Source organism: Carettochelys insculpta, chromosome 10 (genome assembly GCF_033958435.1).
Source record: "Carettochelys insculpta isolate YL-2023 chromosome 10, ASM3395843v1, whole genome shotgun sequence".
Classification (NCBI taxonomy): domain Eukaryota; kingdom Metazoa; phylum Chordata; order Testudines; family Carettochelyidae; genus Carettochelys; species Carettochelys insculpta.
Window position 1 is genome coordinate 4145985 of NC_134146.1, and position 23791 is coordinate 4169775.

The 23791-nt window shown below is 49.6% G+C and overlaps 1 protein-coding gene and 1 long non-coding RNA gene across 2 annotated transcripts; one reads left to right on the top strand and one right to left on the bottom strand.

The window, feature by feature from the left end:
- Positions 1-1396: 1396 nt before the first annotated feature.
- PTTG1IP (PTTG1 interacting protein) lies at positions 1397-15709 on the bottom strand. Its single transcript, XM_075004411.1, has 7 exons — positions 15497-15709; positions 12377-12429; positions 7983-8091; positions 5965-6070; positions 5780-5845; positions 4701-4747; positions 1397-2618 (listed from the first exon to the last, which is right to left on the bottom strand). Exons 1-7 carry the CDS (start codon positions 15597-15599, stop codon positions 2572-2574), a joined length of 531 nt encoding a protein of 176 aa, XP_074860512.1. The 5' UTR covers positions 15600-15709; the 3' UTR covers positions 1397-2571.
- On the top strand, positions 10796-20556 carry LOC142018521 (uncharacterized). The gene is made up of 3 exons (XR_012646845.1): positions 10796-11197; positions 11665-11906; positions 20454-20556. It is a non-coding gene; the product is annotated as an uncharacterized LOC142018521 (long non-coding RNA).
- The last annotated feature ends 3235 nt before the right edge of the window (positions 20557-23791 follow it).

Consider the following 23791-nt stretch of genomic DNA (forward strand, 5'->3'; position numbering starts at 1 on the left):
GCTGGGAACCAACTGTGCTCATAGAGCGAGGGATGAGCATACCCCTCTTTGAAGATGTGAAACTTGGCTTTTCCCCCAGCCCAGGGCTGGGTAAGAAGGTAGCGTGGAAGCCATACACCGAAATATTGGTGGGGGGGGGTTAACGCCAGCTGGTAGTGAAGAAGCGGGAAAGAGCCGGGACTGAACAGCTGCCGTCACCCTCCCATGAGTGTCAAGGCTGGTGCTTGTGGACGGGCAATGGGTCTGACGTGGAACCGCACAGCGCAAAGGGCCCAGTTACTGAGCAGGCGGTGACAGAGCCTATGGCACAGGACATGTTCGCATCTGAAATCCAGCCGTCTCTCTTCAGTGACCTTCGTGGAGAAGGCAGCAAGCAAAGGAGCACCCCAGCTGGTCAGAGGGGACACGCATGGCCCAGTCCCCCCACTTACTAAATCTGGCTTTCAGCTTTAGCTGAGTAATGCATTGAAATATTTAGCTGGTGGTCGCTTGCCTGAAGTGGTCACATGCCCCTGAAAGGAACACAGCAAGAGAGGGCTTGGCTTTCACCAGGCCCCCAGCTGGAAGGAGGGGGGCTTGCTTCCTCCAGCCCAAATTTCACCCACCACTCCAGCCTTTAAACCTATCGATAGCTACAGTTTTCTTAGCCACACTGAAGGCTTTGAAAGTCTGTTCAAAGTTCAGCTCCAAGGTTTGGCCTTTACCTTTAGGAGACCAAACATCCGTAACAGTGTGACAAAGTAGTATTGGTGGGGAACTTAACACGTAACACAATCCCAGATGCTCCACTGAAAGATCACTTCCAGGTTAGCTTTTAGAGGTCAGCAAGGAAGGGAGCCCCAGTTACCAGGCTAGCAGGCAGCCCTTCCAGGGCAGGCATGTTTTACTCCAAAGACTTTGCACGGCACTATACAAAAATGGTTTGTGTACAAAATTGGTATTTCAACAGTCATATAAAAACAGCCATAAGTATTTGGATGTCAGTTGACAGCTGGCCCCCAACTTGAAAAAAAAAAAAAAGTTTTGAGCAGATGGCCTGGAACACAACACTGAACATAACCACCATTTGTCATTCCCCCCGACCCCCACAACGTCAAATGCTTCAAAAAGGCCTCACGTGTTCAGAAGCTTCTGAAGGCAAAAACAACCCCCAACAGCAATCACTTCCACCCAGCTGCTCCGTGGTATCAGTTATGGGTACTGAGTAATTCACAGAAGACTAACCCCCATCTACTATGGCTGTTTTCACAATTTAGCCTCTTTCTGCAGCACTTTCAGTACAGAGGCTTGTAAGTTATAGATTGCTACTTGGCTGAAGCCCTAAGCCACTAGGCAATAGTCCAGGCTCCAAGGCCTAGGACAATGCAGAACTACTCAAAAAAACTGGCTACAGCTCTTACACGTGCAAAAGATTATACCAATGCAGAGGACGGACCATGTTGCCTCGCCCCAAAAGGCTTAGCCATCCCTCCTTCTGTACAAAAGCCTTTTCATGCTTCTGACAGTCTGCTTATTAGAACATTCTTTTAGAGATTATGTGGGGTGTCTGCTACAGGATGGGTTTTCCAACACATTGCTGAAAGCAAGTTATACATTATGAGGAAGCAGAAGTCAATCAGGCTTAAAGATAATTAAATCAGTGTTGGAGACTTTCCAGTCTAGATTATTAGCTAATGGATCAAAATACTAGTGGTACATCTAAGTGTTATATTACAAAATATCAGGCGTCAATTACATTTGCTATTATAGAAGTTGGAGAAAGGCACAGAGCAGAGGTAGGACAGACATTGAAGTAAGAGCCATCTAGACAATGAATTCTGAGTAAAGATGCTCATTCTCTGTTCAGTGAGAAGTGCCCCTCCCCCCCAGCTTCACAGAGTTAAATTTAAAAAAATACAACTTCCATGACTTGCAAGACATGGCGAGTAACACATACAACTATCCAGGCACTTCCAGTGACACAGTTAAGGCCTTGAAGTCTTATTCATCTACCCTGATATTCTGGGTTGCTGCTCTACCTTACCTAGGACCAAAACACCCCAGTCACGCCCAGCCCTGAGAGCTAAGGTTTTATTTGGTGACTAAGGAAGGGCAAGGCCGGGTCAATGAGCTGTTCTTTGCAGCTGCTGCATTACGCTCACTTAGAGTGAATTTGCAAGCCAGGTTGTATTGTTTTAGAAAAAAAGCTACAGGGGAATATTTTGACATGACTTACAGTCTGAGACCCAGAACGATGGCAAATCGGACACCCTTGTGGCAAAAACAGAAATAGCAAAGATTTAAAGCCGACTCTCACACTGCTGCAGTCTCGTAAGCCATGTTAGACTGTCAGATTGTTTCTGACTCAGTCTCAGATTGTAAAAGCTCATGGGGTTTAGAGTGGGCCCTCTCCCAGCTTAGCAAAGCTTTCTACCGAAGCACATGACAGTTTCTGGCTACTGGCTATCAGGGCACCTCAGTAACTGGAAGGTTTTTTTTTGGTGATTGGAATGCAAAGTGTCAGCCTCTGATGTAAAGCTCCAGTCGGCAAAGATTGAGGTTTGGTATTGCTTGTTAGTTCTAAGAGACCAGCTAGTTGTTTTCAAATTTGGCATAAGGGTTTTCTTCCTTAAACAAGCCTGAAAAGGAAAACAAAAAAACCTCCAGTCAGACCAATCTCAGTTCCAGGATTGGAAGGGCAGACAGACAATTCAAGTGTTTCTTCAACTCTGTACCAAGTCAGCTTTGGGTCATGCATGCAACTGTTCTTAGGACTCCATATACAAAGCCCCCTGGCACCTTCAAAGGCTTAGGCACGCAAACCTATTCAGATGCTTAACACACTCAGATTTGAATGGAAATTAGGTGTGACAGTTCCTCCCACAGCTGAGCATGACCACACAGGCTTCACTTTCAAAAGGAACTCAGTTATTGCACCACAAGTGCTACCATTCAGCTAGCCAACAGTGCTCACAAATCAGGTGCTGCTGTAATGGCTGCGCTTACACCCAGCACAAGCAGCCTGCAAGTCTAAGTGGCCCCACTGCCCTCCTAAGCTGTCTGCATGCAGCAGTGGCAAGTACGGCCTTGCACACAACAGAAGAAAGGTCAGATGTACGTGCTCTTTGCTCTCTGAAGGCAGGGTAAGAAAACAACCTGAGGCTCAAAGGGGGAGTGTTGCTCGGGGTTGGAAGAAGAGAAGATGTGTGTTCTGAGCGAGCCGTCTGGCTAAATGAGAGCTGCTCTGTTTTCAAACGCGAACGTAATTCTCCCTCACCACAGCTTCCAGAAAGATGCAAAAGAAGAATTTTGTACACAAGCTGTGCACCGTTTCCCTCCAGCAATCTGTCTCTACCACAGCACCTTCCCAAAGGCCAAGGTCTGCTGCTTTGCCCCCAGGGCTCCCTTCTCCTACCAGCAGCTCCTTCACCATCCCTACTCCTACGGAGACAGGACAGGAGAGGGCTGCTCACATCCTGGAAGCTGTGAAATGGAGCGATGGACCAGGCCAGAGCACAGTCACAGCACAGTCAATGACAATAGCTAGAGGCCTGCCCAAGTTACATGGAGCCTTCCATCCCCTCTTCTTCCCCAGAGGCATCAAGCCCAGCAGTCTTGTCTAACTCTTCCTTCGTTCCACGAGAGGAATGGGGACAACAGGCAAGAGGGCTTTGCAGAAGACAGCCTAGGTCCTCAGATCCACAGAGTTCCTCCTCTCCAGCTGCCACCAACAGCTTTGAGTAAGGGCAAGTCAAGGCCTTACAGCCTCTTCTCTCTTGCTGCACTTAGGGGGACCCAGCCAAGGCACTGTGGCTTTCCTCATCCACCCCCACCTTACAGTCGCATGGCATGAAGGCATGAAAGGGATGAGGGCCTGATGTCACTTGTTCCCTTTGGGCCAGGCTGCAAGCAATCTGCAAACAGAGGTCACTGTTCTTCACAGCTTGACTCCAGGCAGAGTCCATCAGCTGTAATCTCCCATCTCATTAAACCTACTGCACAATTCAGTGGCCAGAGATGGCCTCCAAATAAATCCCCTGACATGCAACCAGCTCCCCTACCTCACTGCCCTTGAACTGGAAACCATATTCTAAAAGGTTATTGAGCAGTACGATGCTATATCTTGAAGGAAGAGTATCTTGTTGGCCACTGGCTAGGCAGGTTATGTCCTTCACCTTACTTCAGAGCCCTGCATTTTTAATCACGTGAGAAAGCATCTTACTGAACCCCACCCAGAACATCAGAGCTTCCTCTTTAGCTTGGTTTCAGGAGATTTCAAGCCAACTTCAGGGAAGCAGAAAAAGCCACAGAGAGAATAAGGGGACCAGCGTTCCCATCTGGTGCTGTGGGAAGGCTGCACTTGAAGCATTCACTGTTAACAGCACTATTTTCACAGCCTATCCGTGGCTTTCTTCTGCCCTTGTTACATTTCCGTGAAAGTTCATGAGAGAGATTTTGGTTTAATGTAATAACTTATTATGAAGTTTGTCCCCCTCCTACTCACTCAACCAAGTAGTGCCAGGCACCATACCCAGTACAAATTAGGAACTGCAACAACTGCTGTGTTCCTCCCTCAAATGCAGTCATCTTTGGGAGATCGTTTCCGCGCTAATCAGGCAGTCAATGTTTTGTTTATAGCAAGGTATAAGAACTTCAGTGCAAGACAGGCATTTGAAGAATCACTTGAAAAACAAAGTCACTTGCAAACTCGTGAATTTTACCGTATTTTTTCCGGATTTCATCATGTCGAGATTTCATCTCGGCTCTCCTACAAAAAAAAGGACTTTTTAAAAATGTAAACTAATGAAGTTGATTCTTCCTATAGTTTTTCCTCCAAAGCACCCACGTCTGAAACCAATATACACAGAGTTAGACAGTTATGAGTCTGCATACAGATTTTGTGGGCAGGAAAACACAAGACCTTGCAAGAAAGAGCATCAGATGCAGTGGTCCAAGATGCAGGAGCAAGGTTATCAGTGTAGTGCAAACAATTATAAACAAACTAAAGGAACCAAGTGCGGAGTGTTGGTGATCCCAGGAATTCAGAAGACGAGGTAAGTGGGGGAGAATCTTTTACTGGACCAACTTTTGTTGAGACACAAACTTTTGCTGAAGAGCTGGATGTGGCTCAAAAGCATGTCTCTTGGCCAAGAGAATTTGGTCCAGTAAAGAGATACACCCTCACTCACCTGGTGTCTAGTTCTCATAAGTTAACATGCCAATGTTTTCAAGTCTTGCCAAGTTTACTCAAATTATAAGGCAGCTCCACAACATCCTTTTAATTTAACCATCTCAATCAGCCACCTATGGAAAGAGTCTCCGGAGAGGTTTGACAATATTACATTAAGATGAAGCACTAGCCAGAGGAACAGGGCCTGGCTAATGACCTTGACATGCAGAGTCCTAGTTCTAATCCAACTGGCACTAAAGACACACGTCCCTCTGACACCTGGCATGGGGAAGCTGTTTTGGTTTCTCCAATGGCTAAAGTACTCCTGCTGCTGTCGCCAAAGGAGTCCCTCATTTTGTGCCTTGCATAGATGGGATGAGATTAAGTCTGGATGCCGATACTAAGGACTCTATGCAATGGTCTATTTGAATTACTGCCCCACCTTCTTTGAAGACTAAAATACTAATCTACTGAGTATTTCCTGCAGTTTGAGCAGGACTGGACTATGGCATTCCACTTCTCCAACACGAGAGCAGCACACTTCGGTTCTGGTTACAGACAAGTTACTTGTAAGCAGAAGGGGACCCTTTTGTGCTTTGTTCAGTCCATTTCCTCCCACTGGGGACTCACCTCTCTTCTTGCCGTACTCTTCTCTGTTCCCTCTCCCTGGCAGCTTTTTCATCATCTTTGTCCGGCCTGGTGGAAAGAAGAGACTGTCAAAAGCGATTGGCACCTCCCAGAGTTCTGGCAGCTCCCTAAGTTTTGTACAGCACTTTCAGAAAGGGACAGTAGGGGTTAGCCTTTCAGATACTTGCTTTTTGCTCTTTTTCCCCCGGCAACAGCAGTAGCAGCAGATGCAGAAAGTAAGAAGGATCACGCCTCCTACCACGGACATGGTAATGATCAGGGCTTCAAAGTTCACTGAAAAAGTCAAATGAAACCTCTGATTAAGTACAAACACTGAAGGTGTTGAAGTGGGAGTTACAGTGTTGAGGATGCACCTGTGACAGAAGCCACTGGTTTTGGGAAGCTAAGTAAGAGAACATCATTAGCTTGACTCATTTGTATTCTCCTGTAGAAAGCAGCCCAGGTCTTACAGTCAACTATACTCATCCCAAAGCAAGAAGATTAGCAGAGCACCCAGGTGTTATATAATTAATGGATACATAACTTAGGGTTGCCAGCCCTCCAGGAATTAATCTTTAAAGACTGATCTTTTTAAGGTTATAAGATGAAACCTCCAGGAATACATCCAGCCAAAACTGGCACCTTAGCATAACTGTACGTGAAGTCGGGGTGCGCAAAGTGGGAGGCCTGAACTTTTATAAGGGGGCAGTGTGATCAGGCTACCCCTTCCCTGCAGCGCATCCTCCATTGCCTTCCCCCACCCCCTGCTCCTTTTGTGCTGATCTCTCAGGGGAGCTGTTGCCTGTCGCCCCCCCCGCCCCACTCCCCGTTCTTGCCGGAAGCAGCAGCTCACGCCCAGCGTGGTCTCGCTGCAGGAGCACTGCTTCATGAATGAGTCAGACCCTCCTGTGGGGAAGCGAGTGAGGCCGAGCGCTCGGGGGTAAGCCGCCCAGTGCACACAGCCTGCCCCACGCCTTACAACAGGCTCTGCCTGCAGCTGTGCATGTGTGGTTAGAGAAGCAGGCGGGTTTCACACTCTGAAGACTAGACAGCTGGGCTCCCAGGCCAGACCTGATCAGCGACTTCCTGCCACTCACTCCCTACTCCCAATCAGGCAGGGCCCTCAGGAAAAGCAAGTTCCCCTTCAGCAGTGTGCTGAGATCTCCCAAGCACTGGCTGTGGGCTCAAACTCCACCAGGGCCTTTGCTTTACAAATGCTAATTCCTTGAGGCACGCTGGGCTCGGCTGGCTTCAAAGCTTCTGAGAGTGAGAGAGGAACACACTTGTTTAAAGTTTCATTGCTGCTGAGAATCCCTTCAGTCAGAAGCACTGTATGTTACAGAACTAGCCCCATTACGATTTAGTGCTCGGGTCAGAGACACGATCCCATGGGGTCAATTGAGGGAAAAAAAGGAGACAAATTTCCGCTGGTCTCACTTGGTTGAGCGAGCCAGAAAGGGAAGCCAAGCTGCTCAAGAGAGAGGGGCGTTCAGACAGTGGATTTACCCGCTGCCTCTCTGCCCACACACACCTGCTGCCGCCTTTGCCGAGGGAGTGCAGCACATTGCTTCTGGGATACCACCGCTCACTTCTGCAGAGACCTGGTTCTTTTTCCTGGCCCCTAAGCCACATGAAGCTACCATCACATGCCTTCCAAATACCAGTTAGCCACACTGAAGAGACGTAGTCATGGGTTATTCCACTACAGGTTGAACCTCTCTCATCCGGCACAATCCATAATCCAGCATGATTTTAGTTAGCTAGACAACCGCTGAAATGCGTGGCCAAGTTTCCCATGGCCCCATAAAGTGTGTTTCCAGCCACCAGTCCTGGCTCTCACTGCTCTGTGCTGTTATTTAGCTGTAATTTACCCCAAATGTCTTCTAAGAGCCCAGCAAACAGTGATGCGTTAGTATTGTGCTAGACAATATTGACCTCCTACAAGTTCTCGTTTGGTGCCGTCAGGTCCCATGGGTGCCAAGCTAGAGGGGTTCATCCCAGACTGGAAGAAATAGGAGACGGTCCAAGACGCTACATTAAGACGTGGTCTTTGAACACACTTGATATAGGATTGCTAGTGGCATCATACTACAGAAACTTGGGGAAAGTTCCTTTTCTTACATCCAGTATAACAAGCAACAAAGGCTGTTGAATTGCTACTGTGCCAACTCCATTTCCATAAGTCACTGAAGTAAGAGCCACTTACCCCAGCAGACTCCCCAGCGCGCAGAACTCAACTTGCAGAGACTACGCGGAGGGAGAATGTTTTTAACTGGATACTCCATGCATTTCTTGCTGCTGCTGCACCAGAGGCACTGAAAGAAGCAAAGCAAGTGAGAGAGAAGTGTAAGATTATCGATAAGAATGCAATGATGGTATATCAAATTCTTTCGTATCTGGCATTCCAATATCTGGAACTCAAATAATTGGCATTTTAACCATAAGTAAATTTCAATTATGTTTTCTGTAACTACAGTACAGTGAAAGTAAATACAAATAAATACTGCAAAGGCAGTATAAGTTTATGGTGTATAATACTACTGTTAGTAAATAAAGTACTCAGCAAACATTTTTGTTTCTTAATATCTCAGCTGGTTTTAATTTAGTGTTATGCACTGCTAGGCATACCTCTCCATTATCCTGAATATCTGAATATCTGGAAACCTCCCGGTTTCTGGGGCTGCTGGATATTAAAGAGTTTACCATATTAGGTAGCAAAGGAGAGGCACTGTTCTTTTAAAACAAACCAGGCAAGTCCACAAATTACAATGTACAACATGGCATATATACAAGTGCATAGGGCTGATGCGAGTAATCTGTATTTAACTACAGATCATTAAAGCTGTTGCTGAGAACTACTATGGTTAAGTGACAGCCACAGAACCAGACTCCTAAGGCATTGGGACAGCTGCACTTTTGAAAGAGAAGTTTGCAAGCCATGAACTTTTGCTAAGAGAGCTCCCTCGAAAAAACCACACAAACTTCTGTGCGGTGGTATGAAAGCATACCTCAATTAAGGCTGTCCAGCAACAAGCTTTATTAGAATCCCACTGCTATTTACAGTTACAAAAATATATTGTAAGACATAAGGTTCAAATGTGCTTCCTATACAAAGGCGTTTGAATAGGTCAGGGAGGAAGCCTTGTACGCAAAGCAAAGCGGTCCCGTCAGGCAGGATAGTTTTGCAAGGCTACTTTTTAACATACATAGCTAGAGTAACCTACACTCTTTACCCAGTATAGCTGCATCTGGACAAAGGAACTTCCCTTTTGTGTACGTACTGAGGCCAGGACCTGCGTGTGCTGGGTTCTCAACCTCTACGGTGCAGGAGAAACCAAACAAGTCAATGCAGCTGGGCTTCCCGTGCTTTGGGCAATTAGGACTTGGTCTGAGCTACTGTGTTCATGTTGGTAGGTGAAAGCCTTGTGAAGTGGGGACGCATGGGAGCTCGCAGCATTTCAAAGGTGTGCCACGTGCTTTGTGGGGGTAAGGGGATGTGGGACAGTTGTCCTTTCCCCGGGCCACAGTGGGAAGCACAGCCTTCAAGAGCGACTAGAAGGGGCACTGGATGCTTTTTGCAGCACAGGCATGACCAACAGTGACTGTTTCCAAGCTGTCTGGAGCTGCAGTATAGCCAGATCCTTGTTTTGGAGCCGTCTCAGTTAAAACTTTAACTGACGGTAGAGTTTAGACCCACTGGAACTTGAACAAAGTTTGCAGACGTTAAGACCAACATTCGAGAAGCTTCCCTGGCTCCCACCTCACCCCAGCACCTCCACCCAAAAACTGGCACCTAGTTATAACGTTTGCTGGGGGCACTGAAGATATGGGAACGAAGTTTGTCCTGCCACCCACTTTTCAAATGTAGCCCAGCCATCACTCAAGACATCCGGTTAGTAAATTCTGGGCAGCAGCTGATATCTACTCATGAAGGAGCTAGCCAGTTATACCCATGCCGCCTTGTAAAGAAAACACACACACACACACACACACACACGTTCGAGACCGTTATCTTGTGTTCATGTTCAGTCTGATGATCCCAGAAGAATGGAAACACAGTTGAAGACTTGAGCACTCACAAGATGATCATCTGATTTGAGGCTGCTCTGAAGTGTATCACACGGAGTTTGAGGAGATGCTAATCAAATCTTTGATAAGTCGTACCAGGAAATAGGCAGGCAAGAAGCAGCAGATTAGAATTGCTCACTGCTCGCTCACTCCAGATAAAATGAAGTCCTCCTGCCCCACCACAAACTGATTATAGAGCTGCAGTCAGGGCTGGACTGTGGCAGAATAGCCAAGTTTTTAAATAGTTACCTGTATTGTGAAGAAGTCAAGTCAATTCCTTCATGAGAGTGCGAGTGATTTCCACTGCCATCTGGATGAGGGATTTATGCAATCCAAGTGTCAGCATCATTATGCCCAGTGTTCTCCCAAACCTCTTGGGCTGTACAGTAAAAATTATTTGGAATGAAACTGTTTTGACCTGACAAGTGCTTGGACTATAAAAGTACTTGACAGAATTGCTTTAATGCAAGCTCAAAGACAATGCCCTATGCTAATTTAGAACGGTTGGGGAGGGTTTTGTTTGGTTTGCCTTGATAGAACTTGTTCCATCCCGTTAGAAGTTTGCTTTTGGAACTGTTGTGTGAATGAGGCATGGGTGGTATGTCAGTAGATAAAAAAGGGAGGAAAATTGCCACAGAGGAAGTAAAGCAACCAGGTGCTGGCATTTACCGCCCTGACAACCAGATGGCAGAGGATGCAGGTTGACAACCTTAAAGTGCAAAAGGGCATCCACCCTCAATCAAAGCAAGATAGGAGATAAGGAAATGAGACAGCTGTGAAAACAAAACACTGCCAATGAACTGAAAAAACAACACGGCAAAGTCCACAGGCTTACAAGAGGACTTGTGACTATAACAGACGTAGGAGAGCAAGGGGGCTCAGAGTTGCTCAAAAGAAGGGAGCTGTGGACACATCCAGCTGAGGCCCAGCTCCCCTGTGTGTGCTCAGTCCAGCTGACTTAAGCAACAGTAAAGACTGGTAACTATAAAACCAGCTGCAGAACCTGGGCAGGAGGTCGGGGACTGAGTATATGCACATGCTGATTCTGGATGTCTTTGTACTTTCAGCGGTGTATCGACTTGTCCGTGGGGAAAGGTTCCATGTGCCTTTATAAAGCACCACAGGGCAATGGTATTTTCAGGTTGACTTCCTGCAACAACCTCAGCTCAGAAGCTGATTACACCAGACAAGCAGTTGAGACAGAGCACCAAGAACCACCGGACTGGGAGCAAGTCTCCGCATTGCTCTGCAAGTTACAGCTGCGGGTCGGTCTACACTGCGGCTCGGACATACCTACCCGACCTTCCACTGATCTGGCGCATTGCAAATCGCAGTGAGGCCGCAGCGACACAGGTGATGGTGTAGGCTAATTGCCCAGCCACCAACGGTCGGTCACAGGTGGGCTTCTGTGTATCTGGGTGACTAGCCCAAGCCACTGGGCCCTTGCAGGGACCCTGCTGCTGAAACTCAGAGCCCAAGCCCCACCACTGAAGCCAGGAGTCAGAGCTGAAGCCCTGAGCACTGGTTTCTTCCCTTCCCCACAGGGCCAGAGTAAAGCAGCCCCAAGGGCAGCGCCACCCCACCACCGTTTCTTCCTCCCTCTGCCCCTGCAGGAAGCTGGAGTCCGGCAGTGCAGGAAGCTGCTGCTCTGGCTGGTGCCATGAAGCAGGGAGTCGCAGCGTCCCATCGGCTCCTGCAGCCCGAGGAAGGACATCCAGCTCTGTGGCCAGCAGAGCCCTGGGGGGAGCAGCGGCCTAGTTGGAAAACAGGCGACTGGACTAGATGGACCTTTAGTCTGACCCACTCTTACAATCCCTCAGGTTCTTACTTTTCCGCTGTCAGGCAACGTTACCAACCTGAACCTGCAGCTCCAAACTGAAGCGACACAGGGGACACCTTTAAAAGGCACAGTCTTCCCTAGCCTCCAGCGCTGCAAGCGGAGTCAGCGGCGGCAGCTCTCGGAGCCCCACGTGACTTCTCAAAGAGCCGCCTGCACTGCGGAGAGGCAGGCTGCCAACCCCTGCCCTAGCCACACCAACAGCCATCTTCATCCACCGAGTGGGTATGTGTTACCTCGGGTTTCTCAGCAAGCCAGTTATAACCTTAAGCCCTGGCAGGCTGTGAGGTCCGTCTAAGTGTCCCATCATTGGAAGACATGCCAGGGTCATGTGTCACTTTTAGGCCTTGCACAGCCTTGTACATTGTGCTTCAGTAAGACAAGGTCTGTCAAAGAGTGCGGAATTAGAGAGCCAAAGCTCAGGCTCTTCCCACCTTTAAAGCCAGCCTCCAAAGCCAAGATGTCACACAACAACTTCTACCCCCAGGTGAATTCCACTGCAACCTGGGAGCACTCAAGTATTTCCACATAGCCTCAGGTTGTTATGATCGGTTCTCTCAATCCACTCAGCACATTGGAAGAAGGGAGGCAGTTCAGCCAGCATCCACACAGAGGCAAGAGAGAAAGCAGGCTGACCCAGCCAGTCCACTTACACACACCCCCTTCCAGTTTTTAAAAAAAAATCTACTACTTACTGTGACATTTTTCAGGCACTCTTCACAAGTTTTGTTTGTGTACTGGTGACAAGCTGGGGAAAGGAAACAACCACCAAAGAACTAGGTCAGTATTTTATTTCCAGGTATGTTGCTGAATGTTTTAAAAGTGAAATTTTCAACCCCCACCGCTCCCTTCTCCGTCCTTAAAAGGCGGGGGGGCTGGGGGGGAAGACCTCCTGGAAGGCTGAGATCCGCACCTACCAATCATAGGCAGTTTAAGGTAAATAATGAGCTCTAATAGACCCTTTATCCCAGGCTAAGTGCACATGAGCCTCCACATCTGCCCTTGAAATGTCACAATGTTTTCTGAGCCAGACATACCACCACATACTATTGTCTAGAACTAACAGTGCTCAACAACGCACAGTACTGTTGAGATTAAGAAAGCTGAGCCCGTACTGGAACACCGCACCATATCAGTATCTCCCCATGCTATTGGTAGAGGCTCCTTTCCACATACTACGTTGATAGGCTCTTGCCATTAGAACAATGCTGGTATGGCACAGCGCTCTGCATTTCAACAGGGACTTTTGTGCCGGGATTTCAAGGGCTGCCGTAGGTTCCACCATATCAATAGCTCAGACACACCTCATCTTGAGATTAGAAAGCATTACTACATGCTTACTCTGAAATGTTTTCCATACAGGCTCTTTGTAGCTTGTTCAGCACCTAACTTTGAAAAGGCACAAGCTGCCCTAGATGCAGTGCCATGTTTTGAGTAAACGGTTTATTATTTGTTGGGAAAGCCGGTTGTGTCAGGTCCCAAACTTCGGGTTCATCTTGATTAATAACGCGTGCCCTAGTGTGGGCAGACTCCTAATACAGTCAGTTTACCAACAGCAAGGGCACATTTATGCAGTTTACTTTTGTGCTGTGTTTTCAAAAGCACCTCCTTTCACTCCTAGTCTCAGTAGAAAACGAGTGCTGGGGACAGGACCTGTGAAAGCCACAATGATTCCTCACAGGCTAATCAGCAAGAGCCACCTCAATCCTTCACCCAGCATTCACTGAAGCCCTGAGATAGACTTAGAAGGCTTACTACTGGTGCTTCTTCCCTCTGCCTCAAATCCTCCAGCCCACCTTCGGTTTCTGTGCCCCCACCTTGGGCAGCTGTTAAATGCAGGGCCAGGTTCTTGGCCATTGCACTTTGTTGAAGAAATGAAGAATAGCCAACCAGAGGCATGAAGCAGGTTAGCGCACGATTAGAAAGCTTGCTTCACACAACTGGTCGGCTCTTCATTCATTCTTCAAGCCTTCCACTCTGCTCTCTTTGCTCCCCAGAAGTCCCTCTGAAGGCAGTGACTCCAAAAAGGACTTTGAGGGTCCTACTGAACAGTCAGCTGAACATGAGCACCCAGGACAACCATGTGGCCAAGACAGCCAATGAGCTCCCACCTCATAAAATCTGAAGAGGGTTTTACCCACAAAAAGCTCATTACCTAACACATTTGCTGGTGTTTATGGTGCACGAGGACTGCTTGTTTTTTGTGAAGCTACGGACTTACAGGCTATTCCTCCGAGATCCTGTTTGTGCATCGCAGGAATCTTGTGTGACCTAAAGAGGTTATTTTACCTCCGTATTTGGCAATGGTGTGATTCCCGCCGAACCCAATTCTGGTGCTCATAATTAAAGAAGGACGTTGATACACTGGAGAAGGTGCAGACATGAGCCACAAGAAATTAAAGAACTGGAAAACGTGCCTTTTAGTGATAGATTCAAGGAGCTCAGTCTGTTTAGTTTAACACAGAGAAGGTTAAGGTACACAAAAATACAATATAGTCCATTGAATAGTAACAGAGAGAGATAGCCATGTTCATCTATAGTCTATCAAAACAAAAAGGCAGTCCCGTTACACTATAAAGACTAACAAAATAACTTGTTAGGTGGTGAGCTTTTGTGGGACAGACCCACTTCTTCAGATCAACTTAATACAGTCTGTAAGTACCTATGGGGGAATATCTGATAACAGGCTCCTCAGTCTTGTAGGCAACATTTTTATAACAACAAATCCTGTGGCACCTTATGGACGAGCAGATATTTTGGAGCATAAGCTTCCGTGGGCAAAGACCCGCTTCATCAGATCAGTCGTAGAGAGGGAGCCCTGCTTGTCTACAAGTATCGGAGGGGTAGCCGTGTTAGTCTGGATCTGTAACAGCAACGAAGGGTCCTGTGGCGCCTTATAGACTAACAGAAAAGTTTTGAGCACGAGCTTTCGTGCGCGTGAGCTTTCATGCATCTGATGAAGCGAGTCTGTGCTCACGAAAGCTCATGCTCAAAACTCTTCTATAAGGTGCCACAGGACCCTTCGTTGCTGCTTGGCTACAGCCTATCAAAACAAAACAAAAAAAAAAAAAGAGCAGCCAAGTAGCACTTTAAAAAGGATTAACGAAATAATTTATTAGGGGAGCTTTCGTGGGGCAGACCCACCAGCACTTTAAAGACTAACAAAATAATTTATTAGGTGAGCTTTCGTGTCCCACGAAAGCTCACCTAATAAATTATTTTGTTAGTCTTTAAAGTGCTACTTAATTACTTTTTTGTTTGTTTTTAAGTTAAATTAACAACAGCGAGGGCAATTAGCCACTGAAACAATTGACTAAAGGTTGTGGTGAACGCTCCATCCGGGGGCATTTAAACAAAAAAAAAAAAAAAAAAAGCCAACAACAAGCCACACTCCCCCGCGGGAGCCGGAGCAGGGGCTGTGCAGGGAAGCCCCCCGGGCTGTGCTCGGCTGGGGGTCAGCGCTCCCCACCCTGGCACGTTACAGAGGCTGGAGGCGGGCGGGCAGCCTCCGCCCCCCCCCCGGGGAGTCAGGCGCAGAAGCCCCGGGGCGGCGGCTCGCGCCGCTGCCATGGGTCGCCCCAGAGCGGGACGCTGCGAGGAGGGGGGAGAAGGGGCCGGGCAACACACGACCGCGCTCCCGCCGCCCGGCAGGGAGCAGAGACCAGACCCCCGGCACCACCGGGACCGGGCCCAGCCCCCGCGCTCACCCGCGGCCGGAGCTGGGGGAAAACCCGGGAGCCCCCCCACCCACCCCGGCCCGCTCCGGGGCGGACAGCGGCGGCCCCAGGGGCTGGGCGCGGGGGCCGGTCTCTTACCTCCCGCGGCGGCTCTGGCCGGGGCCGGGGCCGGGGCCGGGGCCATGACCAGCAGCGTTAGCAGCGCCAGGGGCGCGCAGCCGACCCCGCCGCCCGCAGCCATAGGGGCTCCCAGCCGCGCAGCCCAGCGCCCGCGCAGCGTCCGACCCTGCCGCCGCCGCCCCGGCTATTGACTCGCGGGGGGCGCGCCCGCGCGCGCGCGCAGCTACCTCGAGGCCCGGGCCTCGCTCGCCCCCTGCCGGCCAACGGAGCGCGCGGTCCCGACGCCTCAGTCCCATCCGCTGCCGCCGAACTCCCTCCAGCCCCGCCTGCAGCCCCGCCCCGAAACCCCTCCAGCCCCGCCCCCCGCCTGGAGCCCCGCCCCCGAACTCCCTCCCGCCCCGCCTGGAGCCCCGCCCCCGAACTACCTCCAGCCCCCGCCCCCCGCCTGGAGCCCCGCCCCCGAATTCCCCCCAGCCCCCTCCCCCCGCCTGGAGCCCCGCCCCCGAACTCCCTCCAGCCCCCGCCCCCCGCCTGGAGCCCCGCCCCCGAATTCCCCCCAGCCCCCTCCCCCCGCCTGGAGCCCCGCCCCCGAACTCCCTCCAGCCCCCGTCCCCCGCCTGGAGCCCCGCCCCCGAACTCCCTCCCGCCCCGCCTGGAGCCCCGCCCCCGAACTCCCTCCAGCCCCCGCCCCCCGCCTGGAGCCCCGCCCCCGAATTCCCCCCAGCCCCCGTCCCCCGCCTGGAGCCCCGCCCCCCGCCTGGAGCCCCGCCCCCGAATTCCCCCCAGCCCCCGTCCCCCGCCTGGAGCCCCGCCCCCGAACTCCCTCCAGCCCCCGTCCCCCGCCTGGAGCCCCGCCCCCGAACTCCCTCCAGCCCCGACCCGCCTGGAGCCCCGCCCCCGCCCCTCCGCCTGGAGCCCCGCCCCCGAACTCCCCCCAGCCCCCGCCCCCCGCCTGGAGCCCCGCCCCCGAATTCCCCCCAGCCCCCGCCCCCCGCCTGGAGCCCCGCCCCCGAACTCCCTCCAGCCCCGACCCGCCTGGAGCCCCGCCCCGAACCAGAAACTCCCCCTCCCCTTGCCCCTGCCTCTGTACTCCCTCCAGCCCCTCCCCCACTGCCCCCAAGCTCCCTTCAGCCCCCACTCCCCCACTTCCTCCCCCCACTTCGTGTCCTGCCTCCCCAGCACAGCCCGAATCCCCCAGCTCCCTGCCCCACATCTGTGCCCCACGTCGGTTAACCTGCACAGACCCCAGGCCCACTGGCCGCCCCGGTCCCTTACTCCCGCCTGTGCCAGGGGCTAAGCCTGGCTGGGTGCAGCATGGGGGTTGCCAGGGAGGGCTGAGAAACACATACATGATGGCCCAGGAGCCCTTCTCCTGCCTTCAGAGCAGCTCTGCAGGAAGGGCCTGAGGTCCCTGCTTTGGGGCTGGGGTCACCCAGCCCCTTGGAAGCCACCAGGGCTCAGCAGGGAGCAGGAGATTCCGCCTGCACCCCTAAAAATCCACCCCCCCACCTTCTGAATTTGCAGCCAGGGAGAGTGACCACAAGCGGCGATTAAGTGCTGCGGGAATCAACCTGCTGCCATTTTCTCCAGTTCTACAAAGCAAGGCTGGACATAAGATACTGCTTTGCAGGATCGTGACATCTGATCTTGGTTTCGGGCGGATTGCATGGGCTGAAGGCGGCACCGATGGTTTTGGTCACTAGCAGGCACCATGCTCCTTTTTTCCCCCAGCTATGACCTGGGGACTGAGTACCTCTCTGCAGTACTCCATCCCAGGGACTCACTGCCCATTTTGTGTGTGTGAAACCAAGGCCTGGTCTACACTAGGAGATTAAGTCGAATTTAAGGCTCAGCGCTCAACAGGTCGATTTTGAGGGACTCTAAGGTCGACTTTTATAATGCTGGTCCCTGCCCCCCGCCCCCTCCCAGTAACTTGAGAGGCTGGATTTGCACCATCGAACTATGCAGGTGGAAACTGCAGTGTTATTAAGATCAATTTTATTAGACTTCAGACTACCCCACAATGCCCCTCAAGGTGAGCAGGAAGCAGGAGACAGGAACCCCGGCATTTCTTTGTGATCAGCATAGTGATGGCATCTAGCCACTTTAGAAAGGCCCAGCATGGAGCTGTCAGGAGAGCCAGGGTCTCAGTTTGGCTGGTGGGCTAGCCCCTGTCCCCCCACACCACATCACGTGGCGGCTTGGCTGTGAGGGCCAGACAGAGGCACATGAGACAGCAGGTGGCACGTCCCGGACGGGGCGATGGCTTCTTCCCTGCACAGGATATAGCAGGAGAGGCCAAGATACCTTTTTTCTACACTTCAAATTTGTACGTGGCAGTCTCCCTCCCCCACAGGTGCCATGCAGTCAGGGGTCTATTTTAGTGATTGTACCATGTTAACAGGTGCCTGCGCTGGCCCCTGCCAGCCGAGCTTTTGGGGGGCCGACCCTGGGTGCATCTATATTCTGGCTGTCACCTCTCTGCCTAGGCACACTGCCACAGCACTCTGCCTTCCCAAGATTATAAACGCCTTCATAATTCAGCTACAGCTGCACTTTTAAAAAGCAATTCAGTTATAGCAGAAAGAGATTTCTGTGCATTTGGCCATCTTCGTTGAGGCACCAGTTTTCCTTCCTTCCACCTGGAAAAACGAGCGTTTGCTTACCACGGGAGGGGAATGAGGCTAGTGCAGTGTGGGAAGATGATGTCAAATACCAGTGAAAACACCCAGAACGCTACAGGGATGAGGGAACCGTGGCATAGGCTCCCACAATGCACTGCTGCTACAGTCCATGTCTGCCGATTAGGAGCCTGTGGGGAGGTGAGGGGAGTCCAATTTGAATTTATAAAATCCAGCGTTACAAAATCGGTATTAATAAATTCAAGATTCTCTCGTAGTGTAGACGCAGGCTGGGCCCGGCTACACTTGGGAATAAAGTCGGATTTGTGATAGTCGATTTTGTAACACCGGCTCTTATCCAGTCGCATTTGAGTGTCCACACCTGCCCACAAAGTCGACCTAGTGTGTCCCCGCTACGTTGCCCAAGTTTGACTGCTGCAGCAGTGCATTGTGGGCACCTACCCCACAGTTTCTGCAGCCCTCTTGCATCTTGGGTTTTTTTGCCAGTGTGTTATGGGAAAAAATGCACAGGAAGTAGCTGTGGGTGTGTGATGTCATCATCCCAGAGTGCATTGTCCTCACTCCCCCCTGCTGTTGAAAACAAACGGCCATTTTTCCGAAGCCCACCCCTAAATCAAGACACCGTCGGAGCCGGCGATTTATGTGCCAATCTGCCCGGAGCACAGCAGACTGGCAACGATGAGGAAGTAGCAGAGGATAATGACGTTGAGGAAAGTGAAACTCTTACGAGTGTTGTCAATCCGACACATTAGAGCGTCTGCACTCCAGCTGGCTGTGCCATGTTAACAGGCCCCTCAGTTTTCCTCTGGTGGATGAACTCCTTTCACAGGGCAGGGCAGCACATCAGGGAGCTGTTTTCCCCTGGTAAAAATGCAGCAAACAGGCCACTGCGCAGACTGTGTGGCTCCCCCTACCCCGAAAATCTTTCCTGCCCTTGGAGCCCTAACCACGCCCAAGCCAGGACACGGTGCTGCCTGGCAGCACGGTCAGCACCAAATGGCCTTTAATTGGGTCGGGGGCTACCCACGTGCCATGGCAGGGCACGGAACAGACCTCAACTGCCTGGCACTTGCGGAGAGGGGCATGCACAAATGTAATCTGCTGAGAAGTTTCTCAGCGTCTCGTACAAGCACGACCCCCACACCAGCCTTGCTGCCGTGTGGGGCGGTAGGGCAGCGGCTGGCGCCAGGCAGTCCAGAAAAAAATATCAAGTGCTCAGCTAGCAGAAGCAGAGACAGAACCACAAACTCCCTGCAGGGACTATCTGCAATGGGTAGATACTCTCACAGTGCTAATAGCAAAGAAAGACAGACGTTTCTCAGCCTCTCGTGCAGACATGACCCCACAGCCACACGCCTTCTTGGCCCAATTTGAAACTCACAGTCTTCCTGTTACCTAATTCCTGCGCACCTGGAGAGCAGCGGCCAGAGCGGAGCAGTGAGGGACATTGTGGGGTATGTACGGGGCACCTCTGGTGGCTAATAAATGCCATTTCACAACGCAGCGCTTCCACACTGGCCTTTATTCGAACTTTTCAATTTTAACTTGACGCTCCACCCAACAGGTACCGACAATATTATGGTATTGATATTAGTGCTCCCTGAATCGGGCTAATGGCATTTACGGTGCAGACAGTCACGTGGTAATATCGAGCCAACTGCCTTAAATACGAATCTACCTCGTAGTGTAGACATAGCCCCTAAGTGGAGCACTTTGCATAATGGCCTTATTGAACTTCATCCTGTTTACCTCAGACCATTTCTCCAACTTGTCCAAATTATTTTGAATTCTGACCCTGTCCTCGAAGGCATTTGCAACTCCTCCCAGCCTGGTATCATCTGCCAACTTGATAAGCGTACTCTCTGGGCCAGTATCTAAATCATTGATGAAGCCATTGAATAGAACTGGCCCCAAAAACTGACCCCTGTGAAATCCCACTTATGCCCTTCCAGCAAGACTGTGAACTATTAATAACTACTCTCTGTGAACAGTTCTCCAACGAGTTATGCACTCACCTGATACTAGCCCCATCTAGGTTGCATTTCCCCTTTTTACTGATAATAATGTCATGCACTAATGTATCAAATGCCTCACTAAAGTCCACATCCACCGCTTCCCCTTTCTCCATGAGACTTGTTACTCTATCAAATAAACCTATCAGGTTTGTGTGGCTTGATTTGTTCTCGACAAATCTATGCTGATACCAATGACCTTGTCATCTTCCAGATGTTTGCAGATGGATTCCTTAATTATTTATTCCATCATCTTTCCTGGCACTGACAAGCTGACTGGTCTTTTAATTTCCTGGGTTGTTCTTTTCCCCCTTTTTATAGACGGGTGCTATATTTGGCCTTTTCCAGTCTTCAGGGATATCTCCTGACTTCCATGACTTTTCAAAGATGTTAGCTGGTGGCTCAAATATCTCTATCAGCTCCCTGAGTATTCTTGAATCCAATTAATCAGGTCCTGGTGACTCGAAGCCATCCCTCTACCAACACCAAAAGAAGAACTCTATGTGGACTCCCCCTGAGGGTCATAGTGAAAGTCTGGATTTCTACGTACAATGCTTCCGCAACCGTGCTCAGGCTGATATTATACGCAAACAGTACCAAATGAGACACAGTCCCAACTATGCTGAACACCATGCTGTCCAGAGTCTCAAAAATAACCCAGGCATTATAATCACGCCAGCCGACAAAAGGGTTGCTGTTGTCATCATGAATAAGTCAGACTAAGAACAGGAGGCAGCCAGACAACTCTCCAACACCACATTTTACAGACCTCTCTCCGCTGCTTCCACTTTGGAATTCCAAAAGAAATTACAACTACTACTGAAGAAACTCCCTGCTGCTACTCGGGACCTTATACGCTCAGACACACCATCTGAGCCCCGACCTGGATTATTTACTTCCCAAAATCCACAAACCTGGAAACTCCAGACACACTATCATCTCAGGTAGTGGCACCCTCACCACCGGCCTATCCAGTTATGTGGACTCCTTCCTCAAACCCTACGCCACCAACACTGCCAGCTATCTCTGAGATACCACCGACTTCCTGAGGAAATTACAAAACATCAGAAAACTTCCTGACACCACCATCCTTGCCACCATGGATGTAGAGGCTCTGTACACTAATATTCCACACAAAGATGGATTACAAGCGATCAGGAATATTATCGCTGATGTCACCACAGCCAATCTGGTGTCTGACCTCTGTAACTTTGTTCTCACCCACAATTATTTCTGACTTGGGGGCAACTTATACCTCCAGATTAGTGGAACTGCTATGGGCACCCACATGGCCCCACAATATGCTAATATATTTATGGCTGACCTGGAACAACGATTTCTCAGCTCTCGTCCCCTATTACCCTTCCTTTACTTACGATACATGGATGACGTGTTTATGATTTGGACCAATGGTATAGAGACTCTAGAAGAATTCCACAGAGACTTTAACAATCTGCACCCCACCATCAATTTATGCCTCGACCACTCCACACAAGAGATACATTTCCTGGACACTACAGTACAAATCAATGATGGCCTGATCAGTACCATGCTCTACCAGAAACCAACTGATCACTATACTTACCTACACGCTTCTAGCTTCCATCTTCCAAACAACAAGATCCATTGTTTGAGGTCAAGCCCTTAGATACAGTCGCATTTGCTCTGATCCGACTGACAGAGACCAAAAACTACAAGATCTCTACCAAATATTCATAAACCTGAATTACCCACGAGGAGAAGTAAAAAAAAAAAAATGAAAATCGACAGGGCCAGATGAATACACAGAAATCAGCTACTTCAAGATAGGGCGAAAAAAGCCAATAACAGAACACCACTGGTCATTACCTACAGCCGCCTACTCAAACCACTGCAATGCATCATTAAAGACCTACAACCTATCCTTAATCAGGATGCCACACTCCAGAAGGCCCTAGGTGACAGGCCTGTTCTCTCCTACAGGCAACCTCCCAACCTTATGAGGATTCTCACCAGCAACCACAGACGATACCACAATAATACCAATCCTGGAACTTTTCCTTGAAATAAACCCCATTGCCAACTTTGTCCACATATCTGTTCTGGAGATACCATCACTGGACCTAGCCAGGTTACTCACAGAATCATAGGCACATTCTCATGTTCCTCAACTATCATATATGCCATCATGTGCCAACAATGCCCACATACTATGCACATAGGACAAATGGTAAACACTCTTCAACAAAGAATAAATGGACACAAAACAGACATCAGAAAACTCTTAATTCACAAGCCTGTCAGCCAGCATTTTAATGGAGTGGGCCATTCTGTTAATGACCTGAAAGTCTGTGTTTTACTGAAAAGAAACATTAACGACTGCCTGCAGAGAGAAAGTGCGGAACTCTCTTTTATATTCAAATTCAACACATTAACACATGGTTTGAACCAGGACAGCAATTACCTGGGCTGTTATAAGGACTCTTTTACACAGTTAGTCAAGAAGGTGCCACAGGACTTTTTGTTGTTCTCAAAGATACAGACTAACACGGCTACCTCTCTGATACTTTGCTTTATCAGACTCTTGACTTCCCCACCTCCTACCGCCCCTCTGCGCTTCTGATTTGCCCACCTTGATTACACTTTTTCTGATTTGTCTACCTTGATAACAATTTTTGGTTCTCTCTGCCTTAAGTATTGAGTGTGGTCTGGTATGGCTGTGGTCTGAAGAAGTGGGTCTGTCCCATGAAAGCTGACCATCTAATAAATTGTTTTGTTAGTCTTTAAAGTGCTACTGGACAACTGCCTTTTTGTTTTGATCGAACTTTTCTAAGTCATTTTTAACTTTTTCTTTTCCTATTTTAACTTCTTGACCTGCCCCATTTCCACGAGCATTCACCTTGTTAAGCGTGCAGTCTCCATCTACCTTCTTGATGAAGAATGAAACAAAGAAATCGTTAAGTACCTCTGCCATTTCCACATTTGCTGTTATTGTTTCTCCCTCGTCATTGAGAAACAGGCCTCCCCTCTCTTTGGTCTTTCTCTTGCTTCTAATAATACACTCAAAGAACATTTTCATGTTTCCCTTTATGTCTGGAGCTAGACAGAGCTTGTTTTGTGCTTTTGCCTTTCAAATTTTTCTCCTACATTCCTTTGATATTTGTTTATATTCTTCCGTTGTATTTTGACCTGGTTTCAACCTTTGATACAATTTCTTTTTAATCTTTAGGCCATTCAAGAGCTCCTGAAGCCAAGCTGGTCTGTTGCCACGCTTCCCATCTTACCTACACAGAGGAATGATTTGCTCTTGTGCCCTTAGTATCGTCTCTTTGAAAAATTGCCATCCACCTTCAGTTGTTTCTCCTCATAATCTTCCTTTCCATGGGACCATGTCTACCAGCTCTCTGAGTTTTCTAAAGTCTGCCTCCTTGAAATCTATTGCCATTAATCTGCTGTGCTCCCTTCTACCACTCCTTGGAATCACGAACACTATCATTTCATGATCACTTTCACCCAAGCTGCCGGCCACTTTCAAATTCTCAACCACCTCCTCCCTGTTTGTTAAAATTGAATCTAAAACAGCTCCCCTCCCACCCACCAGCAGCTTTCTCCACCTTCTGAAATAAAAAATTGTCTCCAGTGCATTGTCCAACAAGTTCTTGGACTCTATGCCTTCCTGT